General features: G+C 45.6%; 1 protein-coding gene across 2 annotated transcripts in view; it reads left to right on the forward strand.

Annotated features, from left to right (window-relative positions):
- Positions 1 to 24714, forward strand: part of SORL1 (sortilin related receptor 1) — a gene marked incomplete at its 3' end in the record, with an annotated part of 162909 nt that overhangs the window by 112525 nt on the left and 25670 nt on the right. For both annotated transcript variants that reach the window (XM_082626509.1, XM_082626508.1), the window contains exons 26-36: positions 3028 to 3153; positions 6651 to 6758; positions 7860 to 7991; positions 9012 to 9143; positions 9788 to 9922; positions 10763 to 10918; positions 14339 to 14488; positions 19224 to 19355; positions 20740 to 20866; positions 21026 to 21195; positions 24531 to 24643. In XM_082626509.1, coding sequence (XP_082482635.1) covers positions 3028 to 3153; positions 6651 to 6758; positions 7860 to 7991; positions 9012 to 9143; positions 9788 to 9922; positions 10763 to 10918; positions 14339 to 14488; positions 19224 to 19355; positions 20740 to 20866; positions 21026 to 21195; positions 24531 to 24643 — 1481 coding nt within the window. The remainder of the gene's footprint in view (positions 1 to 3027; positions 3154 to 6650; positions 6759 to 7859; positions 7992 to 9011; positions 9144 to 9787; positions 9923 to 10762; positions 10919 to 14338; positions 14489 to 19223; positions 19356 to 20739; positions 20867 to 21025; positions 21196 to 24530; positions 24644 to 24714) is intronic.

Genomic DNA, 24714 nt, shown 5'->3' on the forward strand with positions numbered 1-24714 from the left:
CTGTTTGCTACTTTGTCTACTCTTGTCTTCAGCAGCAACTATCAGCCATTTGCTGGACTGTCTCATTCTGGTGTTCATGCCTCTGGTTTTCATATTTGCTGTCTCCTTATGACTCTGTGCTAGACTCTAAGTTACTTCCTCAGATTTCTCTTCCAGTTCAACAGTTCTCTTTTCAGCTGGATCTAATCTACTGTTTCACACACCCACTGAGCTTTTTATTTCCATGGCTATGTTTCTTTATACCTAGAATTTCAGTTTGGTTCTTTTTTGTGTATATAATTTTTGGTGTACTATATGTGTGCTTTAAATTTATTTATGTATTTATTAATTAATTTATTATTTATTTATTATTAGTTATCATTTATTTATTTATTTATTTATTTATTATTGATTGATTGATTGATTGCTGCATTGGGTCTTCTTTGCTGCGCCGGGCTTTCTCTAGTTGCGGTGAGTGGGAGCTACTCTTTGTTGTGGTGCGCAGGCTTCTCACAGCAGTGGCTTCTCTCTGTTGTGGAGCATGGGCTCTAGGCATGTGGGCTTCAGTAGTTATGGCACACGGGCTCAGTAGTTGTGGCTTGTGGGTTCTAGAGCACAGGCTCAGTAGTGGCATATGGGCTTAGTTTCTCCACGGCGTGTGGGATCTTCCTGGACCAGGGATTGAACCCACGTCCCCTGCATTGACAGGTGGATTCTTAACCACTGCGCCACCAGGGAAGTCCCTCTCTTTGATTCTTTTTCAAATTCTGCCTTTTATTTTTCAGTGCGCTTTTCTTTATGCTTTGTGTTATTTTTTTACATTATTAATCATTCAAGTTGTGTTGATATTAGCATTTCCTTTTCCTCTTTCATTTCCTAACAGTCCAGTGCTTTATAATAAGGCAGTGGTTTTGTTGTCACAGTAATTAATTCATCTCTTCTGCCCCACTTTTATTTGGCTAATGCTTTTGATCAGGTGTCACCACGGGTCTTGCTGAGTCAGGAGAGATCTGCCCAAGTCAGAATAGGTAGGAGGATAATGGCCTCTATTAGAAACCCTGGTATTCTAATTTCATGATCATTTGCCCCATTAGCCTTTCTAAGAGTCACAATGAATCCTGCTATGCAAAGGATTCTTCACCTTCCCCAAATTCTTTAGTCTGTATTAAAGTCCATCTCTTTCATCCTTGTAATTAAAAAATATTATCGATTGGGCATGTATCATTCATCAGACACTCAATGTCCGAGAGCTAGTAAGTTACTCAGAAGACAGAAAAATTCAGAAAAAGAGAGTATGTTAAGCATTCCAGCCCTACCTGGCCACTTGAATGAAATGGTGCAAATTAATTAGTCTTTCTTGGCTCAGCATCTGTGATGGAACCTGGAGATCTCAAACATGCCTCCCAGAATTGTCATTTGGAAACTTCATTAACGCTCTGAAATTGTTTTCAACTGGAATTGAAATGCATAGGCTGAATAATAACAAGTACATCGGTACGGCAATGAGTTTAGGCGACAGTATCTTTTATGAAAGCGAGCAAGGCTTTGGTGAGGAATTTTTTAAAGGGCTGTCAGATTTGTAAAACCAGTAAGTCAGAAGTATTCCAGGCAATGGCTGTTACTGGGGCAAAGCTCATGTAACATGCATGATACACTTATTCCTCTTATCAGAGATAAGTATATTTTTAAAAGATGTTTAATGGATTCTGACTGCCAAAGGCTGTAAAATATTGAAACTTCCTGTAGACTTATTTGCATGCTACCGGATATAGCCTTGGTCTTTGAGGAGATAAGTCAACAGATGATGGACAACCGTTTGTTGTAAAGTGGTTTGAAAAATCAGGTGCTTTGTATTTCAGACTATTGCAAAAAAAATAGCCTCAAAGGCAGTAGAAATTCTAGAGGGCATTGGAAGCCCATTTTCCCAACACTTGAGTCACTATTACCAACCATCTCGATTGAATAAATAACTATGGTGTGCACTCAACAACCCACTTTTGTTTGTTTTGCCTCCTTCTGTTGCTAGAACGTCCTGTCCACACAGTTAAACCAAGAGAGCCCGTCTGTCTTGGTTATATTATTTTATGCCAGTTGTAAACAAGGCCAACCCTGGATTTCAGCAACAAACAGACACAAACTGCTCTCTGTGTCAGAGGAGGAAAGGGAACTCTGATGCAGAAGGCGCTTAGTAGTGTTGGTTGGGGTTGAGGCAGATATTATGCATTTGAAATAGTCTTTGACCGAGGCTTTGGGATGTTTTCTAAACGACTTCCAGGTGGCCTCAGCCCATGTATACAGATGAACCTGTTAATTTATAACAGTGGCTCTGTTTCACTTGCCTTTTTTTTCTTTTCTTTTTTTTTTCTTTTAATGACTGTAGAGAATGCCACGTATTATTGGCTGGTAGATGTCTCTCTCAACTGTCCAGAAAGTTAGATTTTGGGTACATCTTTTATTCTCTTCAGACCTGAGGTTTTCCACATTTGAAATTGGGCGGTTTATTTAGAATTATAAAATCATGGCCTTTCAGAACTTACAGGGGTCCTTAGATAGGAATATAGATGATGAAATTGAGGCCTCCACACAGTGGGGACCAACTTTAGAACCCAGTCCCCTGAGCACACACTGCCTGTCCTTATCCTGCAGAATCTGGATGAGTGAGAAGATAAAGTAGCCAGGTAGAGTGGAGAAAGCACAGGCTTTGGATTTGGACAGCCCTGGTACTATTACTTCATTATCTTTGAGAATGTGGGCGAGCTTCTTAGTATCCTAAGCCTGTTCCTCATCTGTAAAAGGGGGAATACTTCTTACCTCATAAGTTGTTTTGAAAGTGACTGATTTTTTAACATGTATATCTGTGCTTGTAACACTGATAAACTCAGAGCCTCAAGCTGTTGCCCATTCAGGAGGCTGCATTCCACCTTAAGGGCAGCCCCAGGTCATACCTGTGATCTAGTACAAGCCTTCTCTCCACTTGGCCCCTGATGGTGATGGGAGCACGGAGGTGAGGGACGTCTTGACCATTTCTCTCTTCTCTTTCTCTGGCAGCCATCTATCACACCTGTGAGGCCTCCAACTTCCAGTGTCACAACGGGCACTGCATCCCCCAGCGGTGGGCGTGTGACGGTGACATGGATTGCCAAGACGGTTCTGATGAAGATCCAGTCAACTGTGGTAAATGCAAATGCTTTGGCCTGCACCCAGAGCATTTCCCATGTCTGCTGTTCAGGAAAATAGACAACAGACAGGCCAGGAAATTGAATAGTGTCCCGCTGCGCCCGGGTGCCCACTCTGACCACTAGTGAGCCTGCAGTTTCTGTGTGGCACTGCCGTGCAATGTGTAGGCCTGGGTTATGTAGTCTTAATTCTTGGGCAAGCAGGTTGCCTCACTGCTTGTCCATAACAACTTTGAAGAAAAGAAATAGAAACCCACTAACCCACCCGGAGCGCTAAATGCAGGCACAGAAATTAGCCAACAGTTACTATATAAATTGTATATTTTATGGCTAAGAGGTCTCTGTTATGGCCTCTTGGGGAAATGGCTTACCACTCGTTAAGGCAGAACTTTTTCAATATGATCTATTTAAGAAAGGATTCTGGGCTTCCCTGGTGGCGCAGTGGTTGAGAGTCCGCCTGCCGATGCAGGGGACACGGGTTCGTGCCCCGATCCCGGAGGATCCCACATGCCGCGGAGCGGCTGGGCCCGCGGGCCATGGCCGCGGAGCCTGTGTGTCCGGAGCCTGTGCTCCGCAACGGGAGAGGCCACAGCAGTGAGAGGCCCGCGTACAGCAAAAAAAAAAAAAAAAAAAAAAAAAAGAAAGGATTCTGAGATAATCATTTGAAATTAACCACAAAATAGCTGCCATACAAACACAATATATAAAATGCTTTTTCACACCAAATTAAAAAAAAATTTTGTTTTATATTGGAGTATAGCTGATTTACAATGTTGTGTTAGTTTCAGGTGTACAGCAAAGTGATTCAGTTACACATACACGTGTATCTATTCTTTTTCGATTCTTTTCCCATATAGAGTATTACAGTGTATTGAATAGAGTTCCCTGTGCTATACAGTAGGTCCTTGTTGATTATCTATTTTATATATAGTAGTGTGTACATGTTAATCTCAACCTCCTAATTTATCCCTCCCCCCAACCTTTCCCCTTTCACACCAAATAGTTTTAAAGCTCTCTCTCCTTATCCTCTTGCCGTGTGTCTGTGGGAAAGACTCCCTGTTTTGTCCTTATAGTCTCAATACTCTGCTCACGCAATACTTCTGACACTTCTTGGCCACCAAATGTGTGTTTTCCATATCAAGCAATTCCCCGACACCAGCATGTCCTACAATTTAACTCAATCCTGACACTGTCCTCAAGACAGTGTCACATCACACAGCCCCCACTTCAGATGCCAGTCACAAGTCCTATGTTGTCACATGTTCTTCTGATCAACCAGCTATAAATCTGGGTTCCTACAACCTCTTCTTTGGGTTTGATAATTTGCTAGAATGGCTCAGAGCACTCAGCGAAACAACATTTTTCAGTTTATTGTAAAAGGTTATGATAAAGGAGAGAGGTGAACAGCCAGATGGAAGAGAGCCCAGAGCCCAGGGCAAGGTATGGGGAAGGCCATGGGCCTTCCATTCCCTCTCCAAGCCCCACCACCCTCCAAGTACCTCCACGTGTTCAACAGCCTGGAAGCGGTCTGAACTGCCTACTTTTGGTATTTGGGGGTGGGGCTTCATCACTTAGGCATGATCCATTGTGAACTCAGTCTCCAGATCTCTCCTCTTCCTGGAGTGGGGATGGGCTGGAAAGCTCTAAGCCTCTAATCGTCACATGGCTTTTCTGATGACCAGCCCCCCCGCCCCCCGCCAGTCACCTCATTAGAACAAAAGACATTCCCGTCACTCAGGAAATGATAAGGGTTTTAGGAGCTTGATGCCAGTAACCAGGGGCAGAGACCAATATACATCTTTTCTGTTATGTCATACCATACGTCCCTAATTTTCATGGGGTTGTAGTCATTGTCTGCATGCTATTCTATATTCTGCTCCTTTCATGGCACAATATTAAACAAAGATGTTTCCATACGTCTGTATTTTTCTGTGGTTAGCATTTTCACGGCAGATGCCTTTCCTCTTTGTATTGCTATAACGTAGTTTTACTTAGTCCCTCCCTGGTTGAATAATTTCAGTTTCATACTGTCATGCATAGTAAAACTGTTCGTGTCCTTGGAAATGAAGGCTTCGTTTTCCTTTGAGGTACTTCCTGGGTTATGTCCCTCAATGTGGAAGTGCTGGGTCAAAGGTTCTGATTGATTTCCATGGTTCTCATGAAGCGTTTCCAGATTTTATTTCCAAGTGACTCTACTGAAAGGCTTTCCATCAGTAATATATCGTATGTTTCCCCAAGCCTCCCTTGATTTAATCTTTTGAGTTGTTTTCACTAATTTAGTGAGTGGGCATTTGTCTTGTAAAATTTAAAATTTATACTTTTGAAAAACCTTTGTATGCTGAGTGGCATTAACTATTTCCCCAACTCAGGTACTCCTTTACTGTTTCTCTTCGATGTCCTTTGAACAGTCTCCTAAGAATGATGACTTTTTTTTTTTTTTTTTTTTTTTTTTGGCGGTACGTGGGCCTCTCACTGCTGTGGCCTCTCCCATTGCGGAGCACAGGCTCCGGACGCACAGGCTCAGCGGCCATGGCTCACGGGCCCAGGCGCTCTGCGGCATGTGGGATCTTCCCGGACCGGGGCACGAACCCCGTGTCCCCTGCATTGGCAGGCAGACTCTCAACCACTGCGCCACCAGGGAAGCCCAGAATGATGACTTTTTTATAGGATTAAAACACATTTATTTTCTTGCCTTATCCCTGATCCTCCTGGGACCATTCCACCAAGAGTTAGGTTTGCAACTGGCCTGCTGGAAGTGATTTATAAGCCACGTGTCTGGCAATAGCTCTCTGTTCAGGAGAAGGGGTGACCTAGTGCTAAGAATTCTATGCTAAGTGTGAAACCTAAGATTCTTAACATTTCTGGGACAAACTTTCTCCAAAAGGGCTTCGGTTTACAACTCCCGAAGAATTAAGACAGTGAGTGATTTAAGAGTGTCCTACTTTTTTCCATCCACTTGAAGCTTTTCTTTTATTTTTCATAAAAAAAAAAATTTTTTTTTGAGTAGGTAAGAAAAATCTGCTCAGTTCCCTCCCTTTGTTGTGTATCCTTTCAGAAGATTTTTGTGCATATATGCAAATTTAAATATACTACGTGTTCTTGTCCTGTTTTACATATGTAGTATGCCACGTACCTTGGTTTTCCATATAACTGTATATCTAGGACTTGTTTTTACGTAGTGCTTCTTCAGTCTCTTTGTAACAGGCTAGTGTTCCTGTGTACAGTCATTACACAGTCCCCTGTTGACGGATACGTATCTATTACAAACAGTGCTGCAATGAATAACCTTGTGTCTCCGTTATTTTTCACTCGTGTAGGTAGATTACTTTTCTTAAGTGCCATTGCTGGGTCACCGTATGTATACGTCTGTAATAGTGATAGCTCTCCGTAGGGTGGCACAAATTTATACCCATCACCTCCCCAGCCCCCCAGCCAAACAATGATGTGAGTGCCTGCCTGTTTCCTTATTCTGCTGCTTCTTGAATCACATTCCAGAGAAGAAGTGCAACGGATTCCGCTGCCCGAATGGCACCTGCATCCCATCCAGCAAACACTGCGATGGTCTGCACGACTGCTCGGATGGCTCAGACGAACAGCACTGTGGTGAGTCCTCACCCTGCCTGGGGGGTGCCTTGTGGCTGTGGGTGAAGGGCACACATTGGACTAAATGCTTTCATTTCCTCAGTACCTGCCAGCAATTAGCTTGTAAATGCAGTGACCCCAAGTTCTCGACCAGGACTCAGAGGGATGGAGTTGGGGAGGTGCGGTATGGGGGAAGGAGAGCAAGGGAGGGAGCCGTGGTGGGTGACTGTGGACTTAGGTCATGGTCCATGATCATCTTTGTTCAACTGCAGTATGTCCTGTGAATGGACCAATGGCTTGGAAGTGGACACTTATTTCTCCTACTTCATTGGTTTTCCTAGTTGCTGACTATCACTCGGGTAACAGTTTTAGGCCCAGGACCCTTTTTATGCCCAGTTTTTTTGGACCCGGAAAGGTTGTCTGGAGTCAGTGGTGCCCATCCTGGGGAAGAGCAGGCTGGAGACCCAGGGATGAGCCAGCGTGGCAGTTCAGGTCTGAAGGCCGCCTTCTCGCCGTGTCTTCACGTGGCCTCCTCTGTGCCTGCATTTCTGTTGCCTCTTATATGGACACCACTTCTATTGATCCTTTTGATCAATTTATCAATTGATTTATCTCCCTTAACCTGGATTACTTCTGTAAAGTCCTATCTCCAAATACAGTCACACTGGGGATTAGGGCTTCAACATAATATAAGTTGGGGGTGGGGGAATTCCCTTGCGGTCCAGTGGTTAGGACTCCATGCTTTCATAGCAACGGTTTGCCAAGCCCCATATTGGAGAGTCAGAATTTGACTGATAGTGGTTAAGATCATGGGCTTTGATGTCAGGCAGCTCTGGGATTCAGGTTCGGCTCCACCCTCACCCACTGTGTGCTCTTGGCAAAATACTTAACACTGCCATCCCCTGTGCTTCATTTGGAAAACAGGAGAGTAAAACCTCTCATCATATTGTCCTGGGAGTTTTAACCATGTACTAAAGCTCAGGGTTTGCTCAAAGCAAGCACTCGGTGACTGTGCCTGTCAGTCTCCCGAATGCATGGCTGGCCAGGGTGCATCCTCCCAGGGCCCACGAGGCCTCCAGCCCCGGGGGCTCACGGCCTCTTTCCCTTGCTGGACCCTTCCAGAGCCCCTCTGTACTCGCTTCATGGACTTCGTGTGTAAGAACCGCCAGCAGTGCCTGTTCCAGTCCATGGTGTGTGACGGCATCATCCAGTGCCGCGATGGCTCGGACGAAGATGCGGTGTTTGCGGGATGCTGTGAGTGGGGCGGGGGGAGGGGGGTCACCCGTGGGCACTGGAGAGACTAAGGGGTGCTGGGCTGCCTGGGGATGTGCCTCCATCTAGTTTACAAGGTCTCGATTGAGGGTCCAGTCTTGCCTTTTCTGAGAAAGCTCACCTTTGTTGCTTCGGAAGCTTGCTTGTTAGTTGTACAGATAAACGGGAGGACAGAGGGTGACCGAGCCCTTGGCCCACATGTCAACTTCACCCACAGGCTTTCTTGCGCCCCCATCACTGAGTGGCCCCCTTGCTTTGCTGCAGTGTCTTCACCGCACTCACTTCCACTTCGCACGCTGTACGCTTATTTTGTGGGCTGCTTCCCTCAGCTGGAGTGTGTGTGCCTGAGAGCAGGTCTCTGTCTCGTTCTCTGCTGCAGCCCTGTCCCCAACACTGCCCTGCGCGTATTACATTGGGCTGGCCAAAAAGTTCGTTCAGGGTTTTCCATGATGTCACGGACGAACCCCAACGAACTTTTTGGCCAACTCAATAGTAGGTACTTGCTTCAGTCTGCTTGGGATGCCAAAACAGAGGACTACAGACTGGGGGCCTTCAACCACAGAACGGTAATCTCTCACAGTTCTGGAGGCTGTACATCCAGGGTTAAGATGGCGGCAGGGTTGGCTTCCTCTGAGGCCCCTCTCCTTGGCTTGTGGACGACCGTCCTCTCCCTGTGTCTACATCACATGGTCTTCCTGCTGTGCCTGTCTGTGTCCTCATTCACTCTTCTGATAAGGGCACCAGTCCTGTTAGATTAGGGCTCCACCCTCATGACCTCACTTTAACTTAATTACCCCTTTCGAGACCTTATCCAAATACAGTTGCCTTCTGAGTTGCTGGGGGCCAGGCTTTCAACTGACTCACTTTCGAGAGATCCTTCAGCCGTGCAGTCTCTTGCTGGAGGACATTTGTTCTTTCCTCCCGTTTCCAAACAGCAGTGCTATGTTGAGCTCTTCGGTGTAGAAGCAATCTGGATTTTTCGGGTGTTCGTTCCTTCCCTAGCCCCAGGCCCCGAGTTCCACAAGGTGTGTGACGAGTTCAGTTTCCAGTGTCAGAATGGAGTGTGCATCAGTTTGATCTGGAAGTGCGACGGGATGGATGACTGCGGGGATGACTCTGATGAAGCCAGCTGTGGTAAGGAGACCTGAGATCTGCCTCCTCGCTTCCCTCATCTCCGGGTTGAAGGCGCCTGAAGTTAAGGAGGGGGCGCTCGGGCCACTCCGGCGCCGGCTTTGCCATCTCCTTCCTCAGCCACAGTTCCTGCCAGTTCTTGAATCTGCCTGTAAGGAATTGAGTCTTAAAGTGAGAACCTACCCCCTAGCAGGGGTTAGGGAGTATTTACTCCGTTTTCTTTTCTTTCCCCAGTTAGGAAGTTCATGTTATATATAAGGAATATGATAGAGGAGTTAGGATAAATATTTTGGCATGTGCTTCCCCCTCCCCTGGAAAGGTTACAGAGGCCACAACGTAATGGAAATCCCTGTCACCGTCACGTTATCATCAGTAGTTAGGTCATTCCTTTGGTGAAGTGTCAAAATTAAAACTCGGGTATCGTTAGCAAGAGGCATAGGTCAGAGAATGTGAGATGGAATCCAGGAAGGTGGGCTTTTGTCTGTGGATGTGCTCTTGTCTCCCGATGGGTCCGGGAAGCTGCCTTGTACTTCTCTGGGAGGGCCGTGTGGGCTGCCTTGGGGCTTGGGTGAGGAGCCTGTGTGTCCTTGGAGCTCTGTGTTCACAGCATGCAGGGCAGATGACTGACCATGCGGTTCACCCCCCAGAAAACCCCACGGAGGCCCCCAACTGCTCCCGCTACTTCCAGTTCCAGTGCGAGAATGGGCACTGCATCCCCAACAGGTGGAAATGCGACAGGGAGAACGACTGCGGGGACTGGTCTGATGAGAAGGACTGTGCAGGTGAGGGTCCGGGCCAGCCCCATCGCGGAGACATGCCAGCGTCCTCCCACCTGTTCACATGGAACCCAGCTCTGTCTCTGTGGTGCCTGGCTTAGGCAGCGATTTTTTTGGGGGGTAACTCTCTGAGTTCTTTTCTCTCCCCCTCCCACTGTGAAAGCCGCCCGGTTGATTTCTCCTGTTCCGAGGGTTATGCTCTCCAGGGCACAGTGAGGACTTTAGCGCCTGGCTACCCCGAGTGTGGCCTGCAGACCCACAGGCCTGCAGACCCACAGCTCCTTGTTAGAATCGCAGCCTCTGACCCCACCCGAGGCCTCCCTCCTGACTCAGCGTTTGCGTTGTAATGAGCGCTCTGGGTGATGCATGGGCCGTGACACATTTATGTGTACGTGATACATGCCAGGGGAGCACTGGTGTGGGCGGTGTGCCCGTCCCTTTCCTTCCTGGTGTTCTTGTCCCGGAGCTGGTCTTGGGAAGGTTGGCGTTAAGTTAAGCAGAACAGGGTTTATCCTCCAGAAGGAGTTAATTCTCCCACCCACCCTGTGCATTCCGAGTCCTTCCACCAGCCTGCACGAGCCCCTGCGAAAACTAACTCATCCGAATGTTAGCCCAGATCAAATCAAATAGGTAAGGTGAATCCACTCCAAAGAAGGGAAGAGAATGCAGTCTGTTCTGACACCCCATCATAAATGATTTTTCACTGTTCAGAACTGTGCCGGACCCCGGCCTCCCTGGGCTGGTGCAGCTAAATCTGGGACATCCATACTAGGTTTGGGACACATTTGGGTCTGAGATCAAGCTTCCTGTAACATTTTGGGTTTCCTTGCTTGGTGTTTTCCTCAGATTCACATATTCTTCCCTCCCCTACTCCCGGGCCCTCTACGTGTCTGCCCAATTACTACCGCTGCAGCAGTGGGGCCTGCGTGATGGACAGCTGGGTGTGTGACGGGTACCGAGATTGTGCAGACGGCTCGGATGAGGAAGGCTGCCCCTCGCCTGGTGAGTGCTGGACCCGGCCCTGGCCCGTGGCACCTGCTTTAAGGAGAGGACCTCTGGGGCTACACCCTGGGCACAGCCTGGCTGAGGGCAGTATCCTGCCTTCTGGGACTCTGCTCTGTGGCCAGGCCCCTTCTCACCTCCAGAGCAGGGAGACCCCAGGGAACTCAGAAGTCATCTTCTATCACTGCCCTCTGATCTTCCTGTAGGGAAAGGCCAGCCGCCCTGCTTTCCTCCTTGGCTGTGGTTGGGTCTCCTTTGCTTCCTCTCCACAGGAGGTTACCATGGGAATTATAGGGGAGGTGTCTGTGTGTATTAAACTCTCGGGGCGGTGGAGTGCGGGGGTCGGGCAGGGTACAGAACCCGAGTCTCTGGCTTGCTAGTTGGCGGCCATCCTATTAACAAAAGGGTAAGCACTGCCATCTAGTGGCTGAACACAGAGAGGCTCTGGAGGTTTGTGAGTGACCGTATTGCTGGAGGTCTTGGTGAACCGTGAGACCGCCGCCTAGGGCACATCCTTAACTGCAGGCAGAATTGTATCCTTTCCTAAACAGTTTTCCATTTCAAACTCAGTTATAATAAAATAATAATAGATCATTGCTTGCCATGGTTTACATAATTCTTTTCAGCAAACTTATAGGTCAATAGTCTGATTTTCCTCCTTTAAGACTTGTTTTCATCCCATCTCTTCCCTGTTTAAAATCATCACTGGTTTCCCCTTGTCCTTTTTGTCCAGAAGAGAGACCCTAACCCCTGAGTCCTATTTTCAAGGCCCTGTTTGAGCTGACCTTTCCTTGCTTGCCATTACTTTTCACTTCTGCAAGCTGCGCTCCTCACCCACCCTGGACACACCTGCTTCTTCTCTGCCTAGATTCCTCCAGTAGGGTTTTTGCCCTTATCAGACCCGACCTCGTCCCCCTACTTTCCCTCTCTGTGAAACCCACTGTTGGTCAGGGCAGACAGAAACACAGGTTTCATAGTTAAAGGAGACCTCAGTATGTTGTCAGTATTTCTCAAAGTACAGCCTGAAGCCCACCTGTAATGGAATCACTTGGGGTGTTTATAAAATTATAGAATCAGAATTTCTGCCTGGAGCCTGGGAGCTCCCCGTGTGAATGGTAGGTTGACTAAAGATTGAGGCTCCTCTTTCAGGCAGGTAGGGTTTTATTCCCCCTCTCAAGACCCACCCCCACAGAGCTTTCATTGAGTTCTTTAGCTGATGTCTACCCCTTTTCCAGTGTCATTGAACTCTGCCCTGTTGTCCTTTTGGTGCTGAACTATGAACAGTCACATGTTGCTTCCTGGTCATTGCATGTGTATAAATCTTTCCTTTCTGTAGCGATTGTGCCAGACCTCGTGTTTTAGTCTGAATCTCCCACTCTGCCTACCACAATAATAGGCAAGTAGCCAGTGCCCCGTAAATGCTTCTCAGATTAAAACAAGTGAAAAAAAAACCCTTCTATCTTTGCCCTTTTCCCCCCAAGACCCATCTCTCTATGTAGTAACTTGATTGTCCCTCTCTCAAAATTGCTACTGAAACTGAGCAGGACGTTAACCAACTCTAGCAAATTCGGGCTAATTCAATGAGCAGATTCCTGGTTAGATGCTGCCTTCAGCTTTTTTGAATTCTTTTTTAGGTATGTTGCCCATGTAAAGTTAAATTGGCATCTAGCTCTCAGATCTTATTTCTTCACTGGATAAGTCTCTGAACTGGGTTCTCTGCCTTATGTCTCCCCACTTTGCGATTTATCTTCCAAGAAGCCTCATACATACTAATACGTAATTATATCCTCTCCCAGCCTGGACCCCCCTGATGGTGCCCTTACTGTCCAGGTGTAAGCGCCATGATGTGCCTTGGCCCAGTCCTCTGGCCTCATTTTTTCCCCCACTCTTCTCCATGCACTTTGTTTTAGCAGAGTGCTTCTGGGGGTTGGAGAGGCCCTTTGAAAATCCAGTTATCCAACTATGGAATACAAACAGTATCCCAAAGCTAATCATTGTTTTCTGTTGTTGTTTGCTGGCTCAGGTTATTTCGTATCTTTTGCTGGTGCTTCCTCCCTTCCAGCAGCCTCTTGGTGTAACTTTCCACAAGGTCACCGTATCAGGTGATTTCTCAGCTCCATTGTTTCCCTTGGAGATATCCCTTCTAAGAGGAGATTGGCTTCTCCTATCTGGGCCGACTGTTCTCCCAGCCTGCTGCCTGTCCTTACCCTGGGGCTTCACTGCCCTCCCTGGAATTCTCTTTGCCTTTCTCCTGATTTAGATTCCCCGTTTTCCTGAACCCTGTGTCTTGCTTTTTCTTGGTTTACTCCCTTTTTTTGGTGGAGCACACCCTCTGGTAGCTTCGTCAGGTGAATATGATGATATGGTGCCCGAGGACACGGTGATGATGGCCTTCATTCAAGGTGTTTATCTCTTGAGTTTCTCTGGTTTGTGCCGGTTGTCTGGGGCACAGGTATCTTCTGGGAGGTTGCTTCTCCATCCTTAGGACTCACTTTACTTCTCTCACGTTGCAGCTCCTTTTTTCTATATCCCAGGTCTTTCCTCTTGGTTTTTAGTTTAATCCCACATTTTGGTAGAGCACATTTTCCAGAATTTCCTGAGAAAGAGTACATGGGAGGTATATTTGAGGCCTTGCTTGTCTGAAAGTGTTTTTCTTCTGTGTTCAGACCTGATTGGTAATTGGGCTGGGTTTGGAATTCTAGGCTGTAAAAAAAAAAAAAAAAAAAAAAAATATATATATATATATATATATATATATATATATATATATATATATATATCCTTCAGAAATTCAGAGACATTCGAATTTCTGTCTTCAGAAAGCAGCTCTTGGAAAATCCAAAGCCATTTTGATTTGAATCTTTTATATGTAATCTGTTTTTACTGTCTGGAAGCTTGTAGAATCTTCCTTTTGGTACCAGTGTTGAAATTTCACAGTGATGTGCTTTGCTGTGGGTCTCTTTCTATCTAATGTGGTGGACACTGATGTCCTCTTTTATTCTGGAAATTTACGTATTTTAGTTTTGGAAAATTTTCTTGAAATATCCCTTAGTATTTTCTTCTCTCTTTTCTTTTTCTTCCTGGAACTCTCGTCAGTAATATGTTGAATCTCCTGATCTAGTCCGCTTACTTTTTTAAAACTTAAAAAAATGTTTCTTTAATCTTTTCTTTTTCTACTTTCTGCAAGATTTACTCACTTCTGTCTTCAAAGTCTTCAACTAAGTTTGGGCCTGAGAGAGAGAAAGATGAGATAGATCCCTGTGTCTTGTCAACCTGCCGTCTTTCACCAGAGCTCACGTTTCTGTTCAGGTCCCCGTCGTAATTCCTAAAGCACCGAGATCTCCAACACACCCAATAGGTCGCTCTTGCTGGCCAGCCCCTCAGTACTAAAAAGTGAATTTTAAAAATCTTTTCTTCTAGCAAATGTCACTGCTGCCTCCACTCCCACCCAGCTCGGGCGATGTGACCGATTTGAGTTCGAGTGCCGGCAACCGAAGAAGTGTATCCCCAGCTGGAGGCGCTGTGATGGCCATCAGGATTGCCAGGATGGCCAGGACGAGGCCAACTGCCGTGAGTCATCGGCGGGGCCGTCTCCCCCAGGGAAGACTTCTAGAGGCAGGATGTCTTGTGCTTCTGCTTTGTTTCTCATAATAATAATTCTGGTATTATCTCCATTTTAGAGATAGGAAAGTTAAGCTTCAAAGAGGGTCACCTCGTCAGTAACAGACTGGGGCATTTATTCAGTATTTTTTTGTACAAAATTGTGATCTTTTCATCAAACCGTGTTGAAAGTTCTTGTAGGGAGGAATACTCCAAAATAACACAGAGAAATTAAATGGGGATTAGTGTAAAATCCTGCACTTCTATTAAAAGAGTGAACAAAGTGGGCCTTTGGGACATTAAAATAACAGGGCAGATTGATCCAACACTTACCAAAATAATAGTAGGAATGTCTGAGCCAGATAAGTATAGTAAGAAGAACATTAAACATAATTAACAAAGAAGAAATGAAATAGGAGCTTCCTCTTGGGTGGGATTAATTCATTAATGGGTATTCTTTTTTTTTTTTTTTTTTTTTGCGGTACGCGGGCCTCTCACTGTTGTGGCCTCTCCTGTTGCGGAGCACAGGCTCCGGACGCGTAGGCTCAGCGGCCATGGTTCACGGGCCCAGCCGCTCCGCGGCATGTGGGATCTTCCCGGACCGGGGCACGAACCCGCGTCCCCTGCATCGGCAGGTGGACTCTCAACCACTGCGCCACCAGGGAAGCCCCATTAATGGGTATTCTTTAAATAAGTTTCTTTAGCCTGTTTCAAATCTGCCTTATACATAAGGATGTTGCTTGGTTAAGGGTCTTAAAATCAAGGTGTACTCTATCTACAATCTTTCTCAATCCATTAATCGGATAACCCTATCAGCAAAGGAAATGGATTAGCGTGACATGCCTCTTCTTAGAGAAGCTGGCCCCTGAAAGCCACTACATTCTGTTCTAAGTGCCCATTAATCATTTGTTTAATAATCAGTTTAAGAATTTTGGGAGATTAATGACAGCCTTATTCCCAGTTTCTAAAAACTATGTTCTCCTTTTTAAAATATTGAGACATGTTTCATAAAGAAACCTCGGACATCCTCCAGCTTTACTGTTCAGCTGTTCTTTGATTATATTTTACCACATTCTTACCAAGCAGAGTAATTCTGTGATGGGGATCTTGGTATTTTCCAAAGCAATCCCCTCTGAGCCTGGAGTCCTTCCCTGACTCTCCTGTATAAAGTCCCCGTCACTCTCTTACAATTACTGCCTTTATGTTTCTTTGTAGCTCTTATCACTATCTAAAGTAACATATTTGTTTGTTGACTCATTTGCTGTTTCTCTTAATAGAAGGTAAACTCTATGAGGGTAGGTCCTTTGTCTGTTTGACACATCACTATATCCTTAACGTCTTGAATAGCAGCTGATTCATGGTAGGACCTCCATAAATGTTCACTGGATGGATGGATGGATGAATTCCATCTTGCGCCTCTGAGACTGTTCACTAGTAGTTCTCAAACCTTTTCTAGATGTTCTAATGCAATTTTATATGTAACCAAGCCCCCCATCCAAGCTCCCCCAGGCAAACCAATTTTTGCTCAGCAAATGACAGAACTGTATGATACAAGGATTCTCCAGGGGATGGGGGATTATAATTTGTAAAAAGCCTCACAAGTGGTTTCAATATTTTCCTTCTCCCATTGAGAGTTACTATATTAGGGCATTCTTTTAAAAAACTGAATTCTGTACCTCCATCCTAGAGACATTCAGAGAAGTCTTCACCCTTCTTTCACAAGGAAACTCATCAGTTGAGGACAGCTGTTATATTCTGCCCCCACCTCCCACTTCCAAACCCTGTATCTTTTCATCTCTAGTAAAAGCTCCCAGAATCCTTTACCTGTTCCTCTTGACCATCCTGGTTGCTCTTGTGAGAACATTATCCAGTTTCTCTACCTACATCTCAAAGTGTGTTTTTCAGAAGTGGATGCAGTGCTTCAGATAGAAAACAGGATCACCTTGTTCTAGAACAGAAGTCCTCAGTGCTGGCCAGTTCTGATGAATCACTGTGGAATCTGTAAATACGACACACGCCCAGTGCCATGTTTCTGCCTCAGTAGCTTTGGGGCAGGTCCTAGGAATCTGTATGTTTTAGACGTTCCCCAGAAGACTATTAAGAACCACTGTTGTAGATTCTCTACTGTCGGATAACCACCATGGTTTAGTGGTCTGTTTGGATTTCTTCTAGTATGGATAGAGTCATTGTATGGAACATTGTGTGTATATTTCCATGGGGTGGGGAGCACAAGCTAGGGGGAGTCTGATTCTGAGTCCCAGTGGAGAAATTACAGTTTGAACTCAGGAAACTGAGGTAGAATCCCAATGTAAGATCTGGACAAATCACAATGTTTCAAGTGTGTATTAGTTTCCTATGGCCACTGTAATAAATTACCACAAACTTAATGCCCTAAAATAACACACATTTATTATCTTACAGTTCTGTAGGTCAGAAATCTTATAGACGTCTCACTGGCTGAAACCAAGATGAAGGCATGGCTGAGTCCTCTGAAGGCTCCAGGGCAGAATCCGTTTCCTTGCTTTTCTCAGCTTCTAGAGGCCTCCTGCCTCCATTTTCAAAGCCAGCAACATTCTGTCTCTCTGATCCTTCTTTGGTCTTCACATCTTCCTCTTTGACCACAACTGGGAAAGGGTTTCTGCTTTTTTAAAAAAAATATTAATTAATTTATTTATTTTTGGCTGTGTTGGGTCTTCATTTCTGTGCGAGGGCTTTATCTAGTTGCGGCAAGTGGGGGCCCCTCTTCATCGCGGTGCTCGGGCCTCTCACTATCGCGGCCTCTCTTGTTGCGGGGCACAGGCTCCAGACGCGCAGGCTCAGTAGTTGTGACTCATGGGCCCAGTTGCTCCGTGGCACGTGGGATCCTCCCAGACCAGGGCTCGAACCTGTGTCACCTGCACTGGCAGGCAGATTCTCAACCACTGCGCCACCAGGGAAGGCCCAGGGTCTCTGCTTTTAAGGGCCTGTGTGATTGGATGGACCTGCCCGGGTAACCCAGGCTTAAGTCCTATGTCAAGGTCTTTAGCTCAGTCACATCTGCAGAGTCCCTTTCGCCTTATAAGGTGACTTTAACATGTTCCAGGGATTTGAATATGGACATCTTTGATGTGGAGGAGCAAGAGTGACTTTAGAACCTCTTTACTGGTGGGGTCGGGTTCTGATATAACTCTCCCTGTCCAGGGCTGAGCAGGCAGTTGTGAGTCTCTATAATGAAGGCCCAAGGTACCTGAACCAGGACCTGGTGCAGACCTACCTGGGGTGGCAGATGCGGTTTCTGTAGCCATTCTCATCTTTCTTCTTTTTAGGATCATTTGCAGTTACATTGTCATCGCTTCCTTTTTAGAGCCTCTCATGCAGTTTAAATCTACTTTCCAAACTGGAGAGAATATCAGATTATGGTTTCTAGCCAACGAGTTGCATAACTCTTAACTCATCAGTGCTCTTTATTTGCGTTATATCATTGTCTGCGGAAATACTTTGAAAAGCTAAACAATTAAAAAGACTACATACAATAGACATGCCTCTACTATTGTGATTCATCACATTACTATTAGTCTCACTCAAACCAGAAATCAGAGGGTCATTCTGGACTGCAGACTAGCAACAGGAGCAGATGATTAGGAATAAGTACCGCAGAGGAAGAGCAGCACCTCGTGGATGCCTGCTCTCAGGCGTGTTCCAGGTGCTTGATCTCACTGGGTCTTGTAGACACAGTAGGGATGGAGTTGTCACCCCAGTTTTTTTTTTTTTTTCTTTTTTCTTTGCGGTACCCGGGCCTCTCACTGTTGTGGCCTCTCCCATTGCGGAGCACAGGCTCCAGACGTGCAGGCTCAGCGGCCATGGCTTACGGGCCCAGCCGCTCCGTGGCATGTGGGGTCTTCCCGGACCGGGGCACGAACCCGTGTTCCCTGCATCGGCAGGCGGACTCTCAACCACTGCGCCACCAGGGAAGCCCTCACCCCAATTTTATACTGGGGAACTGAACTTGGGCACTACGGGCAGATCTCAGAGGTTTTGCGGGTTCCGTTCCAGACCACTGCAATAAAGCGAGTCACACGAATTTTTTGGTTTCCTGGTGCATATGAAAGTTATGTTTACACTATATTGTAGTCTGTTAAGTGTGCAATAGCATATGTTTAAAAAATAACGTACGTGCCTTAATTTTAAAATAGTTTATTGCTAAAAAATGCTAACCATCACCTGCGCCTTTAGTGAGGTGTAATCTTTTTGCCACCCTTTTGTAACATAAAAGATCACTCATCACAGAGCAACATAATAAATACAATAATAATGAAAGAGTTTGGAATAGTGTGAGAATTACCAAAATGTGACACAGAGACATGACGTGAGCAAATTCAGTTAGAAAAATGGCACTTGCTCTGCCACAAACCCTCAATGTGTTAAAAAACGCAATTATCTGCAAAGTATGATAAAGCTGAGCGCAATAAAACGAGGTGCGCCTGAATTAAGCAGTTAGCTCAGGCTCATACAGAGCAGGATGTAAACCCTGATTTGTTTGATGCCAAAGCTCTGGCCCTTCCTGAAGGCACATTCCCCTGGTCAATGTCAAATGAAGAGGGATTAGCAGGCCAGCGTGGGGTCCCCGCCACCCCCATCCCGAGGGTCTTTTGAAGCAGAAGCTGATGAGTTCCCTTTTCCCGAACACGATAAACCTTTGGTGACCGTGGCCCCTCGTGTGTTGCAGCCACGCGCAGCACCCTGACCTGCACAGGCCAGGAGTTCCGGTGCGAGGACGGCGAGGCCTGCATCGTGCTCTCCGAGCGCTGTGACGGCTTCCTGGACTGCTCGGACGAGAGCGACGAGCGCACCTGCAGCGGTGAGTGTGGCCCCCCAGGACCCCGGGCTCACCCTCGGCCCTGCTGAGTAGGCCCTGAGGTTGAACCCTCTTGAGCTCTTCCTCAGTCTGAAAATGCAAAGATTCTTGCTCACTGTTGGAGCTGCAGGTGAGGCGAGGCCCAGTCCTGCCTCTGATGCAGCCTCCAGCTCACCTCGCCGCTCTCAGGGAAATGTTGGTCTTAGATTGGTTGTTTTTGGTTTTTTTGGTTTTTTGTTCTGTTTTCTTTTGCTTTAGTCCTTGTATTGGTACTTGGATCCTTTTATTTATTTATTTTTTAAATATTCTTTTCCATTATGCTTTATCACAAGATATTGAATATAGTTCCCTGTGCTATACAGTAGGACCTTGTTGTTTATTCATCCTATATATAATAGTTACATCTTAGAATGGGGTTTTTTTGAGTTTAAATAATGATAATTTTAATCAAAAGATACTATGAAATTATAGTATCTAATTATGAAAAATTAAGTAGTGTCTTAGAATTATGATTTGCTTAATTACAGTAGTGCATTCTATTATGCAAATAAAGCAATTTAACTTGATCTTTCATAGGAGTTTTTTTAAATTTTTATTTTATACTGGAGTATATTAGATTGGCTTTGGAGGGACATCCCTGTGTTGAGGCATCGTTGTTCCCACAGAGTGTCAGGCTTTGTGGTGGGGTGAACTCCATCCTTCTGTCTGGAATGCATTTAGCAATCATTTGGGGGCTGCTATAACAGTACCACAGACTGAGTGGCTTAGAAGCAACAGAAACTCATTTCTCACAGTTCTGGAGGCTAGAAAGTCCGAGATTGAAGCACCAGCAGATTCGGTGGTCTGGTGAGGGCCCACTTCCTGGTCCATAGACAGCCTGTCTTTTCTGTGTCCTCCCACAGTGGAAGGTGTGAGGGAGCTCTCTCGGGCCCCTTTTACAAGGACACTAATCTCATTTTCAAGGACTCCATCCTTATGACCTAATCATCTCCCAAGGGCCCCACCCCCTAATACCATCACATGGGGGATGTGGTTTTCAGCATATGGATTCTGGGGGACACAAACATTTCAGTCTGTAGCTGTAACGGATCCTGCCATGATATTGTCTTTGGATTTGTAGCATTCTCTGTTGAGAATCAGGCTTAAATCAGTGCAGACAAGGAGGTGAAATGCAAGGAGAAAGACCATGCTTGGAAATTTAGGAGACCTTGGGAAAGGTTATATAGGAAGGTCTGAACTCTCTTTTTTTTCTGGAGTGTGTTAAGATAATGGTGGTGGCCTGACCACATCACAGCAGGTCTGCCTGAAACCAAGGAACCTCTTGGGTCCTTTGAAATCCAAGATTTATAAGATATCAATTTCTCTTTTTTCCCCTTGCTCTCTCTAGAGGAATTAAATGTATACAAAATACAGAATCTTCAGTGGACAGCTGACTTCTCTGGGGATGTAACTTTGACCTGGGTGCGGCCCAAGAAAATGCCCTCTGCTTCTTGTGTGTACAACGTCTACTACAGGTGGGTCCCATCTGTGCCGTGGGAGAACATGATGTTTCTGTTCCCACCGGATGTTCCATAAGCTCAGTGTGTGCACAGAGCAGCTCTTTTTGACGGATTCAGGCATCTCAGCCACCCCATGCTGCTTTGATGTGATGCTATCTTTGTTCTCTTGGCCAGGGTGGTTGGAGAGAGCATATGGAAGACTCTGGAAACCCACAGCAATAAAACGAACACAATATTGAAAGTCTTGAAGCCAGACACCACGTATCAGGTCAAAGTCCAGGTCCAGTGTCTGAGCAAGGTGCACAGCACCAATGACTTTGTGACCCTGAGAACTCCAGAAGGATGTAAGTGCTACAGCTTACTTTTAAGAGTTTCCCAGGATGCTCAGGGGCGTGGGAATAAAAGTACTTGTGCTTCCTATGTGGCTAAGTTTTATGGTCCTGGCTGAGTTGTTCTTATTATGTCACTTTTTTTTTTCAATACAATTCTTTTTATTGAAGTATAGTTGATTTACATGGTTTTAGGTGTACAGCAAAGTGATTTAGTTATACACATATATATATGTATTCTTTTTCAGATTCTTTTCCATGATAGGTTATTACAAGATATTGAATGTGGTTCCCTGTGCTGTGCAGTAGGGCCTTGTTGTTTATTTATTTTATATACTGTAGTCTGTATCTGTTAATCCCAAATTCCTAATTTATCCCTCTCCCCCTTTCCTCTTTGGCAATCATACGTTTGTTTTCAATGTCTTAAAACGATTTTTTTTAATTGAAGTATAATTGACCTACACCACCGTGTTAGTTGCAGGTGTATGATATAGTGATTTGATATTTCTGTAATTACAAAATGATCACCATACATAATGTTTTTCTGCCCACCATTGCTCTCTTTCTACCTCTACCTTCCGTCTCTAGGTATTTCCCAGTATTTGGTACTTTGGAGATCATCACTGTTAACGTATGAGACTTGTCAGAAGTATTGTGGGTTCATTTTAAGGAAATTTACCAAAACCCTTGGGTCATAGAGAGTCCCCTAGTTCTTTCCCCTTCACAGTAGTTGACAGTGGGTGACTCTGCTTATTCCCGTGATCTTTGCTCCCCAGGTTTTGTGAACTTTTCATTTGCAGTTGCCATCAGAACCATGTTTACATTTGGAGATGTTAATATGAACTATGTTTATCTTAATATGCGTGTAGATGGTTACACGTAAAATATTTATAGATATGTGTATGTGCACAGGTTGGTACACACGCATATTTTTCTGCTTTGTCAACTGAGAAGGCCCAGAAAAACTTTAATAGCCTTGAGCATACCTGTCATTCAGATTTAGGTTTCTAATGCCTTCTTCAATAAAAGGACACAGGGCTCCTTAAAGAAATGGCCAAATCCAGGCCTGGGGCAGGAGATCTACAAGATAAACCTGGAGCATCTGGTAGTGCCAGAGTGTAAGGAAGTGCTTACTAAGTGAAGTAAGTCAGAAAGAGAAAGACGAATATCACCTGATAACGCTTATGTATGGAATCTAGAAAAGTGATACAAACAAACTTATTTACAAAACAGAAATAGACTCACAGACATAGAAAACAAACATATAATTACCAAAGGGAAACTGGGGGGAGGGATAAATTAGGAGGTTGGGATTAACAGATACACACTACTAGATATAAAATAGGTAAACAACAAGGACCCACTGTATGGCACAGGGAACTATGCTCAATATACAGTGGAAAAGAATCTGAAAAAGAATATATATATATATAAATAAACTGAATCACTTTGTGGTGCACCTGAAACTAAAACAACATTGTAAATTAACTACAATTCAAAAAAAGAAAAAAATTAAGGAAGTGCTAAACAAAACAAACAAAAAAGAATCTATGAGTTATGACTTTGTTAGAATAACATTTGTTCAGTAGAGCAAAGAGAGTGTCAGAGAGTCAGCAGAAGCCCACCAGGGAAAGTGAAATAGAGAAGTTTATTACTCCCAGGTTCTGAAGGCGGTATACGCGTACCTCAAGGGGCCACGCAGGAGGTCAAGGCAAGGTGCAGGCAGAGAGCAGCAGGACCTGAGGCACATGCCTTTTTTAGGATTTGTGGGTGGAGTGCTGTGGAGTTCCTGGGCTAGGGCTGGCTTGGCGAATTCACACCAAAAAAGGGGGGTTTTGTTAAACTTCTTGGGAGTCTTACCTAAGGAGCACAAGGGGGAAGGTCCTGGGAGGTGGGAAAACTTTATCACAAGGGCCCTTGGGGAAGTCACGTTAGGGATTTGCATTTGCTTGTGACTCTTTGGGCTGTGATCCAGGGCTTGCTTGGGGGCTAATGTCAACTTAAGGCCCCCTTAGCCTATTTGTCTAAATAAAATGGATGCTGAGGCGGCAATACCATGGGCTAGCTTAGCTGAACTCTAAGTGGAACCATTTTTGAAATATCCCATTCGTTGATCTTCTCTCCACAGACGGTAGCTGAGTCCCTACTACTGCTCAGGAATTAGGTTAGACACTGGAGAATCAGATGAATAAGACACAGTTCCTGCCCTCCAAGGGCTTGCAGGCCATGGCTTGTTGATGAACATTCATTGTGTTCACTTGCCGAGGCTGCCATAACGAAGTACCCCAGATTGGGTGGCTTAAACCACAGGCATTTATTTTCTCCCAGTTCTGGAGGCTGGGAGTCCAAGGTCTAGGGTTGGTTTCATTCTGAGGCCTCCTTGGCTTGCAGACGGCCGTCTTCACGTGGTTTGCCCTCTGTGTGTGTCTGTGTCCTAATTTCCTCTTCTTATAGGGACACCAGTCATATTGGGTAAGGGTCAATGACCTCATTTTAACTTAATGACTTTTTTTAAGACCTTATTTCTAAATACACATTCTGAGGTACTGGGGGTTAAGACTTCAACACCTGAATTTGGGGTTGGAGGTGATACAGTTCAACCCTTAATATTCATCTTCAGCGGATTATCAGCATGAATAACTACTGTGCAGTCGGAATGAAGTTTGACTGGGAAGCACTGTAACTGGTTTCTGTGTGGTTTCTAGTTGGGCCCTGAAGGCAGTCGCAAAAGGGGAGATCCCGAAAGGTCGTAGAAATGCCAGCACTGAAGTTTTTAAGGAGCCTGCTTTGAAGGGGGTCCCTTCATTTGAATTTAGAAGTTCTGTGCTATTAGAAAGTAAGTCTTGGGACTTCCCTGGCGGTCCAGTGGTTAAGACCCCGGGCTGCTACGGCAGGGATCATGGGTTTGCTCTCTGGTCAGGGAACTAAGATCCTGCACGCTGCGCGGCGTGGCCAAAAAAAAAGAAAGTTTTATTTCTTTGTAGCCACACCAATGGTTCTCTGGTTGTACGAGAGTTCAGGACAGCAGACGCCGTCCTTGACAATTAAGATCTCAGCATCAAAGCCCAGGGCCAGTGGTGACTTAGCCCGTCCAAGTGATTCTGTCCTGCAGCCCCTGGTGAGCCCCCGGCCTGCATCAGACTCGCTGAGCCGTGGTCTGATATGTGCAGTCATTAGATGTGTGATGAATACAAGCAGGCCTTGCATTCTGGAAGAGAAGAAAGGTGTTCTAGGGGATAGGTCCCACTGGCAGCTTTGGATTCTTTCTCGTCCAAGTTTTGAGCTCAGGGAAATTCCTCCAGTTGATGAGTATGCAGATGGATTTTAACCCTGAGTTGCCTCTTTTCCAGTGCCAGACGCCCCTCAGAACCTCCAGCTGTCACTCCACAGGGAGGTGGAAGGAGTGATCGTGGGCCGCTGGGCCCCTCCCGCCCACAGCCACGGCCTCATTCGGGAGTACATCGTAAGTCCCTCTGGCAGCGGGCTGTGCGCGGGTAAGTGCGGGAGATTGCCGGGGCCGGTAGGGCAGAAGCA

This window comes from Mesoplodon mirus (assembly GCF_964341445.2).
Source record: "Mesoplodon mirus genome assembly, chromosome: 7".
Classification (NCBI taxonomy): Eukaryota; Metazoa; Chordata; class Mammalia; order Artiodactyla; family Ziphiidae; genus Mesoplodon; species Mesoplodon mirus.